Source organism: Bombus impatiens, unplaced genomic scaffold (genome assembly GCF_000188095.3).
Source record: "Bombus impatiens unplaced genomic scaffold, BIMP_2.2 scf_0102, whole genome shotgun sequence".
NCBI lineage: Eukaryota > Metazoa > Arthropoda > Insecta > Hymenoptera > Apidae > Bombus > Bombus impatiens.
Window position 1 is genome coordinate 239,448 of NT_176521.1, and position 20,593 is coordinate 260,040.

Below are 20,593 nucleotides of genomic sequence, written 5' to 3' on the forward strand. Positions count from 1 at the left end.
TAAATCGTTATCTTCTCGATGACATTAAAATTAAGCCGAATGATCTGATCTTCGTCTTAAAAGTATTTTGAAATTGTATAAATAAGCCTTTACAGTCACCTCATAAACCTATGACTATCTTTTATTCTTTCTGGTAAGTATCATAGTAATAAAACTAACTTATACTTGAAATTACTTATTTAGAATTTTCATCATATTTATCTCTTTCTATATTTCGGTGTATATTCGAAATCCTATATAATTACCAATTAACTCAGCAATTAGTATGGTAGCTATATAACAGATATTAATACAAGTACTTTGTATTTTGATAGGTTGTCTATTTAATTGGTATTTCTAAACATTTTCAATTTCAGTTATAAAATATGCATACCAATAAATAGTAATTTAAACGTCTTACACAAGATTAATGACTGTGTAATTAATCTTTATTGTTCATATACATCAAAAACTATACTTCATGAAACCTAATTATTTTCCGCGGTTATCTTATCTCGCCGAAATCCTCGGTAGATTATACACGAACATTTTACATGTATCTAATCATTCTGCTATGTATCTAAAGCTATGAGATTATCGGATTGTATTGCTCAATTTATATTGCCTGGTATAGAGACGCATTAACATGTAAATTACTCTGTTGAGTCAGTGAAAAGTCCCCCAATGTCATTTGGTAAGATAAATACCCAACTCTTGAAAAAGATACAAATATTCAATAGTGATTTTACCAAAAGTATCAAATCGAATGCAAACAATATCGGTACTAAAGACTGTTACAAAACTATTATTATATTCCTAAATAAAGATATTCTTTCTATAAGGTATACAATGATTTTTCTGGATGACTATGTCTATTAGCGTCTCGGAAAACAAAGAGGATGATGATTTAAATACCATTGTTTTTACAATAGACATAGTATTATGAATGGTTTCGTTTATTTTCGAAGTTACAAGATTATTAACTCTTTTCCCGTGGATATGTATGAAACAATTACAGCATGTTGAATATATCCCGAAAAGAAAACTCTTTTGCAAATGTGAAAACAATACTTCCGTATTTTGATATGGAATTTCTGAATCAGCGACATTAGAATTGACGAATAATTAAAAATTGTAATTTTATCTCCGAACTTCGGTTTGTACTGAATTGAAGATTCATCTATCAAATTTATGCACATCATATTTGCTATTCTTATCTTGGTAGTTAGAGAATATAATACCTCGTGCTTTGGCGGTTGACATTTCTCAGTATACTCCCGTTTAAAATATGTACTTTAATCAAAAGATAGCCAACAAAGCGTGGGAAAAATGTAAAAAAAGAAGTCGAATATCGCGTTTTATGTATTTGTTTCTTTGGTTCGCAGACATGTATAAATCTTTTTTGTTTATCGAGGTTTATATATGTTAAACAATTATCAATATAAATCTAAAGTTTACAAAGGATAGTGTCTCTTCGATACTATTCGATATTTATAGAATATATGACACAAATATATGACACACGTGGTCACGTAAAAATAGAAAAATAAAGCTATAAGGAGAATACATTGATTGACAGATAATTTAATTATTGGAACGAATCTGTAATTACAAAGAAACCACAATGATCTCCCTTTCCTTTATGAAATCTTTATTTCTCTCGTGAATTTATACAAATTTTATAGAACATACTAAACATTATTTAATTCATATTAAAATTGTCTATGCTTATTAGTTGCTTGAACGTTGAAAAAATACGGATAGTTTCCTCCCTGCATTTTCTTTCGCGAACATGTAAAATATTGCTAATTTATGAAAATCAACTAATCAAGATCACTTCTACAGTGCACGTACAACGTTTTCGAATCATCAATCTTATTTTTCAACAGACGCGTAAATCGTATTCATGGTACATGTGAAACAAAATATGCAAGATGTGAAGTCAACAGTCATAATTACTCTCATGACCGTTGTGCACGAATTGTGCACGTGATTAGCTAATAAGATTACGTACAAACTTACACGTACATAAGGTAGGTACATGAGACCTAGCAGTTTAAGGAGAATAAACCAGTTGTCATAGCTTCAAAATAGTCCTGCCACGGTTTATCACGTATTAAAAACTGTTCGTTGTATCAACGCAAGAAATTTACGTCAACGTAACGACTTCTACGTAATTAGTTATTGCCTATTCGCGAAATATCATCTATCACGATGAATTGAACTTTTAGTAACGTCAATAGATTGGAAATGTTACATCGTTGTTTTATAGAATCCGTTAATATTCGCTCATCTACACGGATTAAAGCGTATATTCCACTTAATATTACATAAGAAGAAACCATTTGAAAAATTACAACTGCAAACAAAGGATGAATCACCCGGAAAATATCATTACTGACTGTTTCTATTTACAATTAGAGTGAACGAAGATTTCTCGTTTGATTTCCGAATATAATTCAGAGCGGGAAACATCATTGCATTTTATTTTCTTATCCTACGGGAACTGTTTTTTCCTTAACTATAAATATTCTATCAGGTTTCTATTTTCCTATTAATAAATTGCGAGTATTTACATTTGTGGAAATATACAATGATACAAGCGCGTACACAATGTAGGCAATATGCAAAAGTATATGAAATAGTTAAAGTAAAGTAATGTAAAAAATTTATTAAATATTATAATAGACATTCTACTTTGGATTCTTCACACATTTTTGCATCTTTAGTGACTAATGAAGTTTTATTTGTAGTGTTTACTAGTTAAAATTTCTATCTTACATTTCTTTAGCTACGCTCGTAAAAATATGGAATTGTATAAACATCCGCAATCTATTCATTAATCAAGTCACTCGCTATAAATCATTTGTACTCAAATAGATTTGACATCACTCTATTAATATGGAGTTCTCTTTGTTTTTAATTGATTGTTTAAAATCGCATCAAACATAATAATAGGTTATATATCACAATCAAATTGAAATTACACATTGAGTATAATCTTATTTTACTTGACTTAAAGTATCCTTTGAAATACCTACGTTCATTTTTATTAGTCGAGTCATTTACTTCGAGTTACTTAAACTTAAATAGGCTTGACTAAAACGATCATGTTTTTTGTTCATTGTTAATAGGCTGTGCAATAGATGTAATTAGCCACTAAAGATTTTCCGTGGAAAATTGTCGATATTCGAACTGTTATAAATTCTTGAAAAAATACCGCGCAATAATATGCCTGAGCTTATTTTAAAGCGCGAGACTTCCTCTTTTGGAATACTGCGTTTATTTTTCTCTATGCCCGCAGAGGTGAAGATACTTTTTCTTTTGCTATACCGTTCTTTGCAACGGTTTTATTGAACTTTGAAGTAAAAAAGCGTCACCGGGATTAGAATAATCCAAGATACACCACGAGTAAGTTGCACGGTCCGACTTGTATCTCATGTGTAGTGTGCGTGTTTAGTACGTTTAGCAAGAACCTAACGAACCTGAGAACTCTGACAGGATAGGACAAGGATTCTTGCCTGCATTAGACACACACTAAACATACACACTTTGAAACATCATTGCTATTTATTTTCCTGATCAATCCGAACTGTTATTTACTTAACTACAAATACTCTTTCGGGTTCCTATAATCCCACTAATTCCTCGGTAGGAGATTGCGGATGTTTACATTTGCAGAAATTTATAATGGTACAAACGTGTACACAATGTACGCAATACGCAAAAATATATAAAATAGTTAAAGAAAAATAAAGTAAAATAAAGTAAAGGGATATTTAATGCAAATTACATGCAAGTCGACATTTTTCCGATTTACTAAATATTATAATAGGTACTCTACTTTGAATACTTTATACATTTTTGCACGGTTGGATTTGTATCTCCTGTGCTTCTACACGTGTGTTTAGTGTGTATTTAGTACATTTAACAAGAACCTGACGAGCCTGAAGTCTTTGACAGAATCGAACGTGAAATCCTCTTTATACTACACACGCATTAAACATACACAATACGCACATTAAACAAACACGCTAACGCAGCCTAAGCATACGCATCATACACACGTTACACGGTTAACACACGCATTAAATACGCTACACACAAGGAACAAGTCTGACCATGCAACCTCCTCGAGGTGTACCTTGGATTATTACTCCAATGCCGGCAGCTCGACTTTTCATTTAAAGTGCGATAAAATGGCGAAAAAGAAATCGTACATCAAGCTTTTTAAGGTCGTCGTAAAGGGGAGACTCTGCTTTACAAAGGCATTTTAAAGCGAATCTCGAAGAAAATTTTGCAAACTCCGTACAATCAATTGAAAATGGCAAATTTTCGAAAAAGAAAAGTACCTTCATTTTCCCGCTCGTCATACGATATAAAAACATCAGAGTAAGCTTCAAACCTTAAAATAAGACTAGACAGATTGTTATGCGATTTTTTTTTCACGAAATTTACAACAGTTCGAATGTCGACAATACTTGGTCAAGAATTTAATAATTCTGTAATTTCGCACAAGTTGAGTACGCTTAGTTGTATTTTACTTGATGTAAAATATGCTTTGATACTTCTATACTTGCTCGCATCAGTCAAGTCATTGATATAAAAATTCAAATAGTTATCAACGTGAATTTCTTATTTTACATGACTTACATATTATATACTGAAACACTCCTTCAATTTTCAACCCCAGTTTGGCCGCCTTTTCTGCCTCGCAAACTTGCGATATCTCTTTGCTAATCCTTCATAGCTTAAGAAATTGATCAACGAGACACTTAAGAGTAACTAACCTCCAATGAACTGTAACCAGACTTCCTGTACCACGAGGATTTCCTTTTTCCAACTTAGTCATAATACTTCCTAGCCTTGTTAAGAAATTAAAGTGTATAACGTAAATCAAGCGAGTAAAATGTCCATCATAGCTGCTTTCAGAGAACACCACTTCCCCGAATGCCTGAATTTTCCGACCATTCTTCTCATCTTTTAAATGCAGACAATTGTCGATAAAAAATACACGTGTTAATTATTTTCAGCTACACTATGAATCTACAATATTTCATTAAAATCGTTGTATCACGATGATATTTCTTATTGTGTTTGCATTAATAAACAAAAGTAAAATACGTTATACACTTTGCAGAATCAGGCACGCAACAATTACGCAGCTATATCATTTTCTAGTTTATGCTATATGACTTTCTTTTATTCTGTCTAATTAATTCTGTCGTATTATATCGGCTTTACACTTGGATTTAGCCGAATTCTGAAGCCGGTAGAAATTTGGAAATTAAATTAAAAAATTTAATGAAATGGCTTACAAAAAATTTGTCCTTCCTGTGAAATAATAAATTTCGTAATTATTGTTGGTATTCTATAAAGCAGGCAGTATTTTGCAATTACGTGGAACACGCGATGTATAATATCCGACCGGAACTGGTTTGGCCCGAATGGAAACGTCTCGGTACACACGTATAACGTTCGATTCGATAAAAAGAAAAAGTAGCATTCGAGGACCTTCACTCACCAAAAAATCTTCCGCGTGGAAACGTACTTACGTTCAATGCGTTTCTCATCGAAGATCAACACTTACTGCGCTTGAACAACGTGTGTGTAGTTTTACATATTATGTATTTAAGCGATATAATACGAATAATATTGATATTGTGTAAATAATTTTATTTATATCATATTATTTATAACGCTATTTACATAATATTATTTATATTAACGAAACAGTATTTTCATACCATATATAGATGATTTACAACGATCAGAAGATAAGGAAAAGTTTGATCTTCATCCATCAAACGTACATTTTACATAAATCAATTCTTTCAAATTTTTGTATATGAACATCTAAAATATTCGAAAAATTCATGATTGACGAAATATTTACCCAGAGTGAATCAACAAGAACTGCCACCTAGAATAACTTGTTATTTATTGATCTTACCAAAATGTGTTTCTCTGAAAATGCATTGTATTTCATAAGACCTGAGTGAATACATATCGATTTTTAAATATCTTTCTTTTTTTTGCGTAATTCTTCTTTTTAATCGCAACATCGTAAATCAATTCGAGATCAATTCAATAACAGTATACCTCATTAAATTCGAATCATGGAATTTTAATAAATTGAAGATCGATTCAATATCATCGTTATACCTTATTAAATTGGAACCATTGGATTTTAATAAGGTACTATGATTTCAAATTGATCTTGAACCGTAAAACAAAATGAAAATATTTCGAGAAATATTATTAAAGAATTGAATCAGAAACTTTCTCAATGCTTCTGTTCAAAGTATTTGTGAACATAGGATAATCTTAAATTGCCTAATATAATAATTCCTGCTAGAGTATTTTTCATTATATTAGCAGGACAGTGGTTCAAGAGAATTATCTTCAAGCTTCTTAAATTTCAATCTTACAAGTAATTTTACGCGGCAAAACACTCAAGTACGCATCAAGGGAAACGATTTCCCTCGATTGCTGCTCGAAAAATGACCCTGACACGTCAGTATACCTAAATTGCAGTACAGTGAACATTGTAATTATCGTTGAACGCCACATCACCATATAGTATACTTGACCTTCACCAAACAACCCCATAAAATGTAGACAACAGCCAGATGATAGTCAACAATAAGTTACAGCCACGAAAGTCTACGATTTTTTCAAAATTAAATTTTCCTATTAAAAATTTCTAAATGGGAAAATGTACGAGCAGATCGAATGGAACCGTTGAATATGCAAATAATTCTTTTTGTAATTAACAATTCACAGAATCGTCACTCAGGTGACGAAGGTTGGCTCAATTTTGGCTCATCGTAGATATTTCACCATTATTACATTTTAGATTATATTTATGTGTTATTATTCTATCAAACTGTATGAAGCATTTTATTTCCTATATACAATACATTCAGTTTTCTATTTGGTTTGTTAATTTATTGCTTTTCTTACTTTTTGATTCTTTGCTTTATCGTTAGAAAATGAAATATTCGACAGCAGTTATCCAACCTTCGTTGAATGATGGTTAAATTAAAACATTTTTCAGACACGTTATGGATTGATTCAATTGTTCAGGACAACTGATTTCTTATATTAAAAGCAAGCACGTTTACTTTGCAATCCGCGTTTTCAGCCCAATTTTCGAGCACGAAAGTGGCATGAATTGGGGGCACATTCTTTTAGAAGACCGTTACATAACTTCATCGCTGATTCTACGCAGCAAGATCGGTTAAACACTGTAATAAGCAAGTCCCAGTTAAGCTCTATAATACCGATGGTATATTCATCATTCTTAGATCACTCAAACTGTACGACTCTTTGACTACAGCGTGGTAAGTCGATATTTCAAAAGTTTGACACCATAAGCACTGCAACAAATTGTCGATTGTACCAATTGCGTACATCACCCTAATCATTGAATTTAACCGCCTTAGGGATAACTCCATAATCACGCGCAAGTCACGCGCAACCAGCGATTACCATTGCTTGTAACACTTGCAAGGCAAATAAAAGGCCATTGACGACATTCAAAAATTGTCCAGGTTACCATCAATTATGCAAAATGTTGCTGTCATGTGCAGGTTCTGTATTTCTTGACGTAAATATATTATAAAAAAATGATTTATACGAAACCCGCAGTTTCTTGTTCATACACAGGCACCCGTAAAAATATTCCTACACTCCATAAAAAGGTCATTTTTATCAAAACAAAATGCTAAAATGAAATTACACTGCAGAGCTGTAAGAGCTATTTAATTATTATTCTATATGCGTAAATAAATATCTTATTATACGACGTTACACATATATGTATGTTTTATTTAAATGAAAATGACCTTCTTAGAGAATGTACGAAGATTTCTGACACTGACTGTACGTTTTTCTTAAATTTTATTATGTTGTTCGAAATGTTTCTTTCGTTTTGTAAGGAAATAATAGACGCACAATATTTTTTGTTTTATATTAGTTCATTGAATTATGCACGAACATAATAGAAATAGAATGAAATGGGCCACACCTAATTCAATAAAATAATATAAAACAGAAATTGTTGTTCATCTATTATCACCTTATGAAACGAAAGAAACTTTCCGGAGAACCTAGTATTTTATATAATATAATAGTCATCGCCTGACCATTAGTATTTCTAAATAATTGATACTGCCATTAAATTCATCTATAACTTAAATGTTCTAAGCTAGGTATAATTGGATTTTTTCTAAAAGCGAACAATAACGAATTTATTACCTTGGACAGACTTTTAGACATTTAAGTGTTCTTAGCGACTATGGAAAGTATTTTGTTATGAAAGAAATAACATGCTACTTTATCAACAATAATTTAGATAAGCTAAGTTTTGTCCATTTTACAACAAGACCATATAATTTGCATAGAATAATCGAATGAAAAACAGATATGATTTAGTAATTAAGTTTAAACTTGAAAACTGCCGATAGCTATATTCCTGGTTTTTACGTATGTATAGATACTACGGTATTAAACTAACTAGAAACTCTGGTTTAAAATAAGGAATATTACAAATATCTTCCAAGTATTTCAGTTTCTTATGTAAACTAGTACGCTCAATGATATCAAATGATTCATTATTACGTTTTTTCCAAATAAAACAACATTGGAGGAAATTCTTCACTCAGGAAATTTTTCTCAACTGAGGAAATCTTTGTGAAAGAAATAGGTAAAAATATTATTCGATCTAGAAAGTTTGTATTTAAACAATAAAGTATGTTCCTTTTATTAGTTTTGTCTGACATAAAAATCTTCAAAGATACATAGATAAACAGCATTTTCCTGTGCTATAATTGAATGTTGAAATTTGAATGTTGAGAGGCGGTAAGTTAACAATGTAATTTTCGATGCAAATACTTGAAATACGTTACTACTTCGCATTAATCATTACAAACAAATTATATAAAAAAAGGAGTGACAGAAGTATTGGAAAATAATTGCCTCGAAATAAGAAAAGAACACAAAATATTTCGCAGACAAGAATTTATGTTCTGAAAATGTAAATAAACATATCAATTAATGTTAATATGTCGATCGAATCGTGTTAACGAAAGATAATCGTCATATTTTTAAAACAACGTATAAGAAAGGATAACAAATTTAAAAAGTTCATGTATTGTGTCGTAGTATCAAAAATACAGAGAAGAAATATCGATAAGCATATTAGTTTTAGATTTTGAAATATCGTTGTTAAACATAAAAGAGAAATTTTACTTATTTAATCTCTTGTGCAGACTATTTTTACAAGATTAAATTGCCGAATCTATTCTTCAATTATCATCTAAAAATAATTATGATAATTAGCGTAACATAACTTGATCCGAGTCTACATCCGAGTGTAGGCATGAAATATTGCGTTTATAATTATGCTCATATATTAAACTCATAAAACACATAATCTGTTTAAGCAATTAATATTATTAGAAGAATATTTAATAAAGATAATGGTGATCATTTTGGATACAGACTTACCTACCCCTTCGATCACGTAACGATCCTTAGAACTCATGTCTGCAATCTCCGTCACACTCACGACGATTTTCACGCTCATCGCTGTATTGTCAGATGTTTAATTGTAGATCCGTATTCTGGCACTTGGGGAACAACTAATCGTCACTGTTCCTTCTAACTTCTTGTTTTCGATATCTAGCGATAATAGCTTTGACGTCAATAACGCACAATTGCCCACAAGATTCTTTATCACATATCCTTTTCCAATTCCTTTAATCACTTCTTCCCTAATAACAATTACTTTCTTCGTTCAAAACGTTAGAAATGTTTTCAATAAGAGTTATACTCTTTTGCAACGGTTGAGATGTTCCGATTTTAATCGACTAGTGATTCAATGAAAATAACAGATTACAATATAATCTCCCGTGTTACAAATTCCACGTGTAACTAGAATATTTGCCGCGTCAATTATTTTACACGTGAAAACGTAGAACGCGCATAAATCATACATACCTACACGCGCGGAATAGGAATTCTTCTTTCATTTATTTAACATGCATAATGTGTTTAACGTGCACAAAATGAAGTAGACTTGAATGCTTGTTTTCACAGGATGTGCGACGGCCAAACGAATACAAATTTTCTTTTAACTAACTCTATCATATGTTTTACAATGTTCTTGCTTGACCTTTAGAGCTCAACCAGAATAAGTAATATCGCAGATTCGTGTCTCATTATTACTCGCTATTTTTATTAAACATACGTAGATTGATGTATCGTTCTGGCGGTTTGTGGTAATTCTTGAATCTATGCGAAAATCACTTCCCCGAGTATGTATTGCGACTGATACAAAGAAAGCTACCTACTGTTAATCTGAACTCTTGTTATGATACTATAATCCCAGGCACATTAACACAGCGCTTCCTGCGGGCCATAGCACAACCTTGAAAGAGTCTAGACGTCGCAGACTGTGTTACGTAAAGCCAAAGTTACGAACTCCGATTTTCCGGCTTCTTGAAGATACAGATGGCCAACAAAGATACCGCATCGTTGATAACATTGTAGTTGTTTCTCGAAATGCGCGCACATTTTCCTCAAAAATCATCTTTATCTCTTCTATGTTTTATATGTAAAACAACAATTACGTTTCTCTTACACAATAGCGGCCTGATTGTTTGATTGTATTCAATTACGAGTAAAATATCCTGTCGAAAGATATGCGACGACAAAAGAACACGAAGATGCAACTGGATAATAAAGATTATTTCTTTTGTTGATTTTATCCGATATTCTTCTTTAAGAGTATAGAATCACACTGTTCGTGGAAAATTCTGTTGATCGATATTATACTTTTAATTCTTCCGTTGATCCATCAGTTTATCTTTGATCCTTGCAACGTTGATATCAATGAATTCCATTTATAGTTTTCCTTGTTGCTAACATATTTTTCGAATACATTAGAGTTCAATAGTTGAAAGATGTGATATAGCACATTATTGATAGTTTTCAATTTAGACCTCGGTTTTAATTAAAATTAATAATGGCAGCTTGATTTCCTGCTGTGCAAACAATTTTATTTTATAAAAATGTACTGATAGTGCTCTTGAAACATTAGTTCTTTTAATAGATAGTGCTCTTCAACATTAGAATACAGTAGTTCGAAGATACGATATAATACTATTAACGGGATTTAATTTGGTGGAAATAATTTTATCTCGCTCTTGAAAATGTGGCTCGTAAAAATAATTGTAAATGGTTTTTACATCGTTCTCGTTATTTTTCTTTCATTCGTGCTTGTCTCTACGCGTAACATATCGAAATATAGAATAAAATACTTCGTTCGATTCTTCGAGAAACACACGATATTGTTAAAAGATTATTAAATTGTTCCTATTCCTTTCAATCATATTAACAGCTGTAAACACAATACCTTGCACCATATCTTTGGAAATTTACATTTAAAATCACCATATTCCTCGTCACTGGCCGTAACAGTTATCATAGAGATTGCCGGTTCTCAGAATTGTTTTCGTATTACCAACGAAAGGAAGAGTCAACAAAAACAACTACGAAGGACGAGAAAATAAAGGAACGTGAATCCTTTTTCTCTCTGCTGTTCATTCAAATGATAAGTATTTTCACAAAAGCAGCTCGAAGTTCACTTATCGAAAGATGCCTGAATGATCACGGACCACGTGGTAAACAACTATTGTAATTTTCGAATAACAAAACTTGACGCATGTGTGACGGAAACTTTGCAAATCAACACTACCCTACATCCATTAAGCCGGATTCAACGTAAGTGACAGAAACCACTGCTCCTTCTTACCTGTAACGACAGGTGTATAGTTTGGTGGGAAACTAAAGGTATATTCGAGTGGGGATCGCGAAGGTGGGGGCTAAACCTTCAAGAACGTACAGTGGAGAGGCACAAGGTAACCTCTGTTCTTGCGTCTTGTAATAAAATTTATTGTTTTAACAATCTAATTTCGAGCTATTATATTATTCGGACGTTTAGATTATCGAAATCGTTCGACTAGGTTGAATTGTCTCGAGCTTGCTAAAATAGTCGAACTATTTTAATGTTCGAATTACTCGATTACTATTCAGTTTAGATATTCGAAACTTTCAAAGTTACGAGACTTTGTATAAGAATATCGATAATGTCAGTGTTGTGTCGACAAACGTTTCTTTGAAGGTTTGAGTAGATTGATGGAATAGACTAATACTATATGGAACATATATCAAAGGTGAACAGGATAGAACGAAAAAAAAGAAAGGCTGAAAATATTCGTCCGATTGTGAACGTAGCTTGGATCTTGTTTTTTTTAACTATTCGTTAAAGGACATTCGATTTTTCCGAGTTTATCGTAGGCGAGTGTTTGCGCTTACTTGAATCGTTATACGGTATCTCTGTCTGTTATGACTACAATTTCGAAGTGTGATTAAAAAGCAAGATAGCGTAATTCGTAAGGAAAAAAAAAGTCCACGGAATACGAAGATATTTTTTTCAAATTTTTTAACAGAGCGTTCAGAGGTGAATCAAGGATCAAAATTGCAAAGTAAAAGTATTTTTCTTAGCTTCGTAAAATGAGTCAAACGAAAAGAATAATCTTTTATAATTGTAATTAAAAAGAAAGGAATGTTTTTACGTGTAATAATTACGGATATAAAAATTCTTTTATGCTGGTGGCTTTCGTAAATGTCAGCAAAAACTGATAACTTTAATCATATGATATAAGCTACAACATGCTCCGCCTTAAAGAAAGTCTCAGGCATCGAGTATTAAAGCGATCGATTTGTCATGGAATGATTTTTACAATTAGTTGATTTCGGAGGAAACAAAAAGAACAAAAGATCAGATTATGTACTTATGTTAGTATCGCGTAGTGATTGGATGCAATTATGATCGAGAAGATTGTGAATCACCGTGGAACGATTTAAAACAGTAATTAGCGACGTTGTTTCACGATTAATATATACATACTGAAAATCTCCACTTGTTGCAATAGCAGTTGTCATCTGGCATAAAATACACGAGTTATGAATTATGACTGACTTGCAAAGTATATTACTACCGTAGGAAAAATGGAGCAGGAAAAAGGGGATTTTCTTTAATATACAATACACAATAAACTCTTAATTAATCAAAGAAAGAAGCTGTAAAAAAAATCTTTTGTTTGTCTGTTATATATATTAATTTATAATACATCATTATTTATATATTATATTAATACAATATTCCTATGGAATGATTTATATATATACTGACACGGGCTTATTATAGTTTTCATGGTTTTCATTTTCATGAAAATACTGTTATTGAACTAACAAAATTTTCTAAGTGAAAATTGATACAAATGCGAGATCGTACAAACTAATTTCAATCACAAAGTAAACCTATAAGATAAAGTATACTAAAGACATAATATATTTGGTAACTGTTTCTTGTGCAATAAATATGTGCAGTTTCTTAGTCAAAATTTGTATATGTATGAAAAGGATATCGCTTCGAGAGATAAGACCGATTTATGAAAATCAAGATTACCAATCAGTACCGCATAATTCGATTTAATATTTGTCAGATAAAAATTTACAGATTAACTCATTGATTCTTTCGATACAAATTTTCATAATATTTAAAGACAGCTCAAATTTCAAAATTTGTTAAATCTCTAAGATCATAATATAATATGGTATGATCTGTTTTATAATTATTCATTACTTTAGGTAACAAAAAGCTCAACTTAACTTTCGTAACATTATTTTATATAACTACACATTTGCATACATGTTCTGCTATTATTTGTACTCGTTTATGACAAATTTCATCTACTTCGAACATTTTTATTATCATTCTACGGGTGTGATTTCGTAATCGTTTATTGGTTAAATGTAATATGCAACAAAGAATACCAGACATTGTTTACACTAAGTTGAACGATTAATATTAATGATTGACCGTTTACAAATACACATTTTACATATGAGTATATCATAGTGATTCGTTACATCTTTAGGATACAAAATGATACCACATCGATTCGAAGTGAAATTTTGGATGCATATCGTACGAATCATCAATAAATTAAGTACAGATTATATGCAGAACATTCTTTTCATTATTATTATGTATTTAGCTTGTATTTACATTTAATTATCCTTCTTCATACGATTAGAAGTCATCCTGTATATTATAGAATCTCGGCCTGGATCCATTTGCGAAATGGCAACTGTTTTCGTAATAAATCAAAGTTAAAACAATACTTGTATATATTATTTGATAAAATAATAATGATAATAAACGAAAAATTATTACGTACTGCAAATAGCAAACAGTGAAAAGACAAAAACAACTCCAAACCATAAGAGGATATTAAAGATAATGGGATAATTTTCCGTGTAGTCTTTCGAGCGCGAGCGAATCGTTACGTCCTGGAACAAAAATCTTCATGTGTAAAATATTACATATTACACATTATTGCAGCAGTATAGCTGCAAGAAAATTGATGCATTTATTAAATGTGTTCTAAATCGTGTAATATTAGCAGTTAACAAGTGTTCTTAGTATTATATAAAATGTAGCTGGTGTAAACATAAATTTCACAAAAATGTTGTGTTTTGTGTCTATTATACTTTGTAAATGATATATTTTTGTTTATTTAATACGTTTCGTACATCGTGGATCATTGGTGGACCACGTTGATCGATACAAGCAAAATTTTAGCTTGAAGATGTGACTAAATTATTTGGTACAAAACGTATTAAGATTGTATTCGTATTATGTTTTTCTACTATAAGATCAGCATGCATCTTACCGAGTAATAATACAATTAAACAACATTACAATTACAAGATAATTAAGAAATATTATTATGATCTACCTGGTGATTCACTTAACTCGACAAATACTCGCGAAGTATTCATTTTATGAAACAACGAGAAAGAAATTCTAATATTTCTTAAATCTGAACGATCAACATTCAAATATTCAAATATCTGCGAAATTCTAATATAATTCTAATATATGCCACTTAAAAAAATGAAGCGATGAAATTGATAACAATGGATAGAAGCATTGTACATGAAACACGAGTATGTGATTACATATACATCCAAAGAAACTGAACTATCGGCAACAAGCATTTAATAAGAAGCGGTGCGACTCTAAAGCTTTCGATAAATTTTTATAAGCGTGTGAATAATATCTTGCAAACTGAAACCACGTACATCCTTTACTTTAACGATTATATCTACATTCATTATGCGATGATTATGTGAAATGTTTTACGTTTCTCTTTTAGTAATGTCGTGTAATTTAAGAATAAAATATTTCAGTCAGTATATTAGGTATGAAATACGTGTAGCATATTGAATGATAATGATTCAATGAAGACGTGCTTTATTTCAAATAAGACTAAAGTAAAGTTATTAGTAGTTAACGTAGTAGCTTACATTAGACTTGTTGTAGGTTTAAATACATAAAACAAGTAAACGTAACGAACTACATATTAATGTATTTCATTTTATTATATTTATCATTTTATAGCTTCCAAAATTGTTCATTCACGTTATATGAAAAGATCGCAGCCCTCCGAGATACGCACACGTACCTTTTACTGTAATAAAAATTGAAATAAAAAAAAAAATCCTTAAATATTGCGATTAAGAATGAGATGTGTTATGCGTGATTGTTGAGTAATAAACCTTAAAATCATAGAAGTAAAAGAAGTATGTGGTGTCAATGTAAGTAATATTCTTGATCAATGGAATACTTTAATGTACTGTCCAATAATATAGAATAATATGAACTCTTGTTTGAAAGCATTTTCCACGGGTGACAACGTATTTTGTACCCGTATCCGCACTCGCACGGCTTTCAGGCACTCATTGTCAAAAACATGCCCTAAGGTTCTACTCGAATTTTTAAGCTGCTCATAATTTTCAATTTTATTTATCATGTTATATTTATTATTTATATGTTATTTCATTCAAATAAGACACCCCGAATCATATGGATATTTATCGAAATCATACACAATTTAACAAAGGCATACATAAAATTGTATACATGTCTCGTAACGAAACGACTATGGAGTAAAATATTAGATCTGTATGCTAACAAAATATAAAAGCTAAAGAATATTCTTTTACATTGAAGTGTATCGCTAAAATAAATGGGGATACATATCGAACATTCCTCCAATAAGCGTATCCCTAATTTTCGTTTGATAAAATGCGTATAAATTATAAATTGTCAAATAATATGCAAATTAAAACTTTAGAATGCATGTTAAGGGGTTTCGTGATACCTGTCCTATATTTTGTGTGTTGGAATATATATCCATATTAGTCATATCCTGATTCTCACTGATTCCACTATCATCACGAGTATCGCTATTCGCAGTAGAATTATTCATATCACTGTAGTTTGTGCTAGTGTTATTATTACTTGTATTCGAATCCTCTTCGTCTTCTATCTTTTTCTTTTCACCTCGTTGATCATCTTGCTATAAGTACATGTGTTTATGTAAGCAACACATTGTTGCACGACTCAACTAATCCAAACCTAATTTATTGGTAGTCACAGTAGTTGTCGATTTTGGATTCTCTATATGTTCGATAATATTGTGAACATTGTGTAGAGTGGACATTTTATTAGGCTCCTTATATCGTGTTTGAACTTATGACGACTACTGTGAAAGTTAATATCCAGGCATCTATTATGCCTTTTCACAAAATGTACTATTTATTAAAAATAATTCGTTTCTAATCTTCGTTTCAAATTAAATCATATATTTTATTTTACGTAGTAAGATAGTTCAATGACTAAATAAACCCTACGCTAATTGTCACAGCAATCCTAATATTGTAGATTTTTATAATCGAGCAACAAAAGAGAGATTATGCTATCCTATTATATACGATCAAATATGTAGATAATAAAAAGAAGAATCAACAAATATAAGAATACACGAATACACACGCAAAACAATTTCCTATGCCTTCCAGTTAAACTAACAAAACCAGAACCAGAATTTATAGTTTATTGAACCTTAAGTGTTCTTTCCTATTTCGCCTGATGCCGTGCTAGATAACCAACATAAATTTGTCGCCATTATTTTCCATTTTGATAGTTTTGCCAATTCCTTTATGAATCCGTTTTGTTTCCTAGGAAACTTAAATATTTCATATAAATTTAAAAGTTCGTCGCGAATATTAGTGATCGCAATTGGTGATCGTTGACCGCTTGTTCACACCATTGATTGAAGTCATTAATAAGGACATTGAGCAACTAATAGCACTGAATGTGCAGGAATGTCAACTACTAGCAACAGTCAGCGTAAGGCTTGACTACATTGCTTTTCATTTCATAACATCAAAAGATGTTATTACTGCTAACAACAATCATCAGTGGTTGTGATGAAAAATTGGGAAAATTCTGATTGAAATTTGTAATCCCGCTGTTCCGATATATATAATATTATATAGTACCTATAAATATGTAAAAGTTTAATAAAATCAGTAATTCAATGAATATTGTGCTCTGTTTGTTAAAAGAAAATGTATTAATATATTAATTTGAAATTTGTTTTTGTATATTCTGTAGAAAATCAAATGTTGAATATTTCTTGGTAATTTAACATACCAAGGAAATGTTTTGAATTATAAATATCGTCTGTATAATAGTTCATTAGCATGTTTGAAAATCATGCAAAAAGCTATCTCTACTTTTATACACTTGTTGAGTTTCAATAGAATATCTGTTCATGCAACAATACGAACGTACCTTTATTACATTATTATTATTATTATTATTATAGTTATCATTATTGTTGTTGTTATTAAATATTGTACTATTATTCATCCGTTTAGCTTCCGAAGCAGATTCTAGATTTTTAGTTCTATTAGCCTATAAAATATATAGGTGTTAGACACGATCATTGGATATTCTGACATAACTTTTATTGTACTTGTAATGCGAATGTGAAATCATTATTTACGTAAATCAAAAACATTTATCAGTGACAGTTTGAAATCTTTTCATCGCAAAATTCGGTTTCAACATGGAGCACAGCTAGTTTCGGATGTGTTACAAATAGTCATATCCTAATATTGTGAACCTAATATTATTTTATCAACAAATTTTCATTATATTCAATCCAACAAATAAGTCAGATAAGTACAGTATGTTAGAGAAATGTAGATCCAATTTGCCATCTTTATCAACAGCTTCTTCAAAAGCTAGAATATAATATATCAAATGTATTACAAAAGCTATATATAAGGTGTTGTTCAAATCCTTTCATAAAATTCTTGTTTAGTTTATATTAGATGATATTAACATACATTATAAATGCAAACAGTTGTTTCATTAAATAAATGGTTACAGGATATGGCAGTATTGATAGTACAAATGCATATAAACTTATTTTTCATGCAAAAATAAATAGAAGATTTAAAATATATTTTCGTAAATTCGGTCATGTCTGGAAAAAAGATAATATTCATTCTAACGATCTTGTTTTATATTTTATACAAATGTTGTTTTTACTTAACTTAAAATCATAATATCGACTTCCCAGATTTTCGAAAGTGCTAGATAAATGAAGTAATTTATTATTCACTTTTGCTAATTGCTTACAAATCTTAAGTTCCGTAGAGAGAAGTAGTATTTAATATCAAATAAATTTATTCTATGTTTTATTTATTTGCGCACAATACATTTGTAGCATCAACATTGCTGAATATTATACATGAAATTACGCATGGTCTATTAACTGTAATATTTTATGAAAAACATATTTGGATAAATGCACACACTTACTGAAATATATAGTTTCTTCTCATTTTTCTATGAAATATCGGTTAGTTACTGATTTAATAAACATGTAAAATGATTTTTAATTGATCCTTTTTCAAATTTTGCGAATTTATAAAGTCATATATAAGCCACTAATTTTCAATATTAATTTTTCTACGATCCCTGATTTGAAAAAAGTCGCTTTATAATAGGAAGAATTAATAAAGAAAATTGATATCTCGAAATATGCAAAATTTGAAGAAATCAATTTGACCAAATTTCATACGGTGTATTTAACTCGTATCTTTGTTATTTATAATTACGAGTTTATTTTATAAACGTATATAACTTTAAATACAAACCGTATCTGGAGCATCCCGTTTTTGCCTGTCTAAAGTTACTGAACGGATATGATGTACCTTAGTTGCATCATTTGTGAATGCCACAATCAATACCTGAATAAAAAATATTAAAATTTTTATTAGATTCTAGTATATTATACAATATAATAAAAATAATGTATCTACATATCAACAGTTTTTAGAAATGTTATAAAGGATTCTTACCTGACCATCATAAGCTTGAATAAATGCATCGTGAATGACATTCAAAGCATTATTCAACAATGACAGGGCTTCCCTAGATGCAGTTGAATTACTTCCATAAGTATCTAAAATCGGGCGCAAAGAAGATACGACAAGCCAATAAATATCAGGCTTTGAATCTGGTTTGATCGCTGAAGGTGCTTTGTTAGCAATAGCATGGAGTAATTGTACTTCTTCAAGGAACTTTTTGTCCTCTTCTTTTCCTAGGCTTAAAGCTCTTAAAGATGTTTCATCGATGGGGGTGGGTTTTAATTCTCCAAGAGCAGATTGTCCTAGCTGAATTTGTATTGAATAAAAATTATTTTAACTTCAATCAGAATATTCGTCCACAAACTTTATTTATAATAAAATTTTATTAAAAAGATTTATTATTTTGTCAAAGCTAATACTTACAGCATCCAAACCATCACCTAAAGATATCCTCACTAAGGTATTATCATTGTCTCTCTCTTCAAGACGTTCTCTAAGAGCCTGCCATGTTGTTTCTTCAACTTCATTCACATTTAAAGGAAATCTTTTTCCTTTTGGTATGTCCAAAGAATCTACTCCTTCTATCGCTACTGCAACAACAGCTTCTGGAAGTCTAAATGGATCAGTGATAGAAATACCGCTCCATATTCCTCTCTATAATAACAAAAATTATAACATTCAATTAAAATTTTAATTATTACAAGCTCTATGCTTCACAATCCTTAATAGTAGAATTCTACATCTAATTTTCTAACTTTCTCTATACTTTTTTGATTAAGATTTAGAAAATAATATTAAATGAAGGTCTATAAAAGATAACTTAAAGATGCACCAGTTTGACAGTGAACCCTAGAGCAGCCGCTAATACTTCTTTAAGCAAGCTTTGTTCCACTTCTTCATTCCCATTGAACATAACACTATTTGGACTGTGTAAAACTACAAAATCTCCACTTGCTTTAACTGTAACAAGAAGACAGCAATTGTAATGCCTGAACCTTGTTAATTAATTGAATATAAACTAAAGCTTAAATATCATTTGGAACGTTATATAAAATTCGTACCTGCAACTAATGCAGCTACAAAACACAAAAATAATTTGAACATTTTTATTCTGAAAGATATTGCCATAAAATTAAGACACTCCCTTAAATTCGATACCAATTCACAAACTGATCATATGACCACAAAGGAGTATACAGCACATTAACGTAAGAGAAGGCTTAGTAACAGGTGTATGTGCTGA

At 30.7% G+C, this 20,593-nt stretch overlaps 2 protein-coding genes across 6 annotated transcripts in view; both read right to left on the reverse strand.

The window, feature by feature from the left end:
• LOC100741610 overlaps positions 1-11,060 on the reverse strand; it is a 66,280-nt gene extending 55,220 nt beyond the window's left edge. Inside the window, exon 1 of one of the 3 annotated variants that reach the window (XM_012394917.3) lies at positions 9,493-11,060. In XM_012394917.3, coding sequence (XP_012250340.1) covers positions 9,493-9,571 — 79 coding nt within the window. In that variant the 5' untranslated portion in view covers positions 9,572-11,060. The remainder of the gene's footprint in view (positions 1-9,492) is intronic. The other 2 variants (XM_012394918.3, XM_033318597.1) reach the window with 2 other exon arrangements.
• A 2,466-nt stretch (positions 11,061-13,526) lies between these two features.
• On the reverse strand, positions 13,527-20,575 carry LOC100740086 (renin receptor). Of its 3 annotated transcripts, none has more exons than XM_024364621.2 (8): positions 20,412-20,575; positions 20,183-20,310; positions 19,774-20,004; positions 19,342-19,656; positions 19,138-19,230; positions 16,284-16,481; positions 14,295-14,406; positions 13,527-14,204 (listed from the first exon to the last, which is right to left on the reverse strand). In XM_024364621.2, exons 1-8 carry the CDS (start codon positions 20,476-20,478, stop codon positions 14,125-14,127), a joined length of 1,224 nt encoding a protein of 407 aa, XP_024220389.1. In that variant the 5' UTR covers positions 20,479-20,575; the 3' UTR covers positions 13,527-14,124. The 3 variants fall into 3 exon arrangements, with proteins under 3 accessions (XP_024220389.1, XP_033174487.1, XP_024220391.1); XM_033318596.1 differs by lacking the exon at positions 16,284-16,481 and adding an exon at positions 17,762-17,884; XM_024364623.2 differs by lacking the exon at positions 16,284-16,481 and having other exon boundaries at positions 20,412-20,571.
• Between the last annotated feature and the right edge of the window lie 18 nt (positions 20,576-20,593).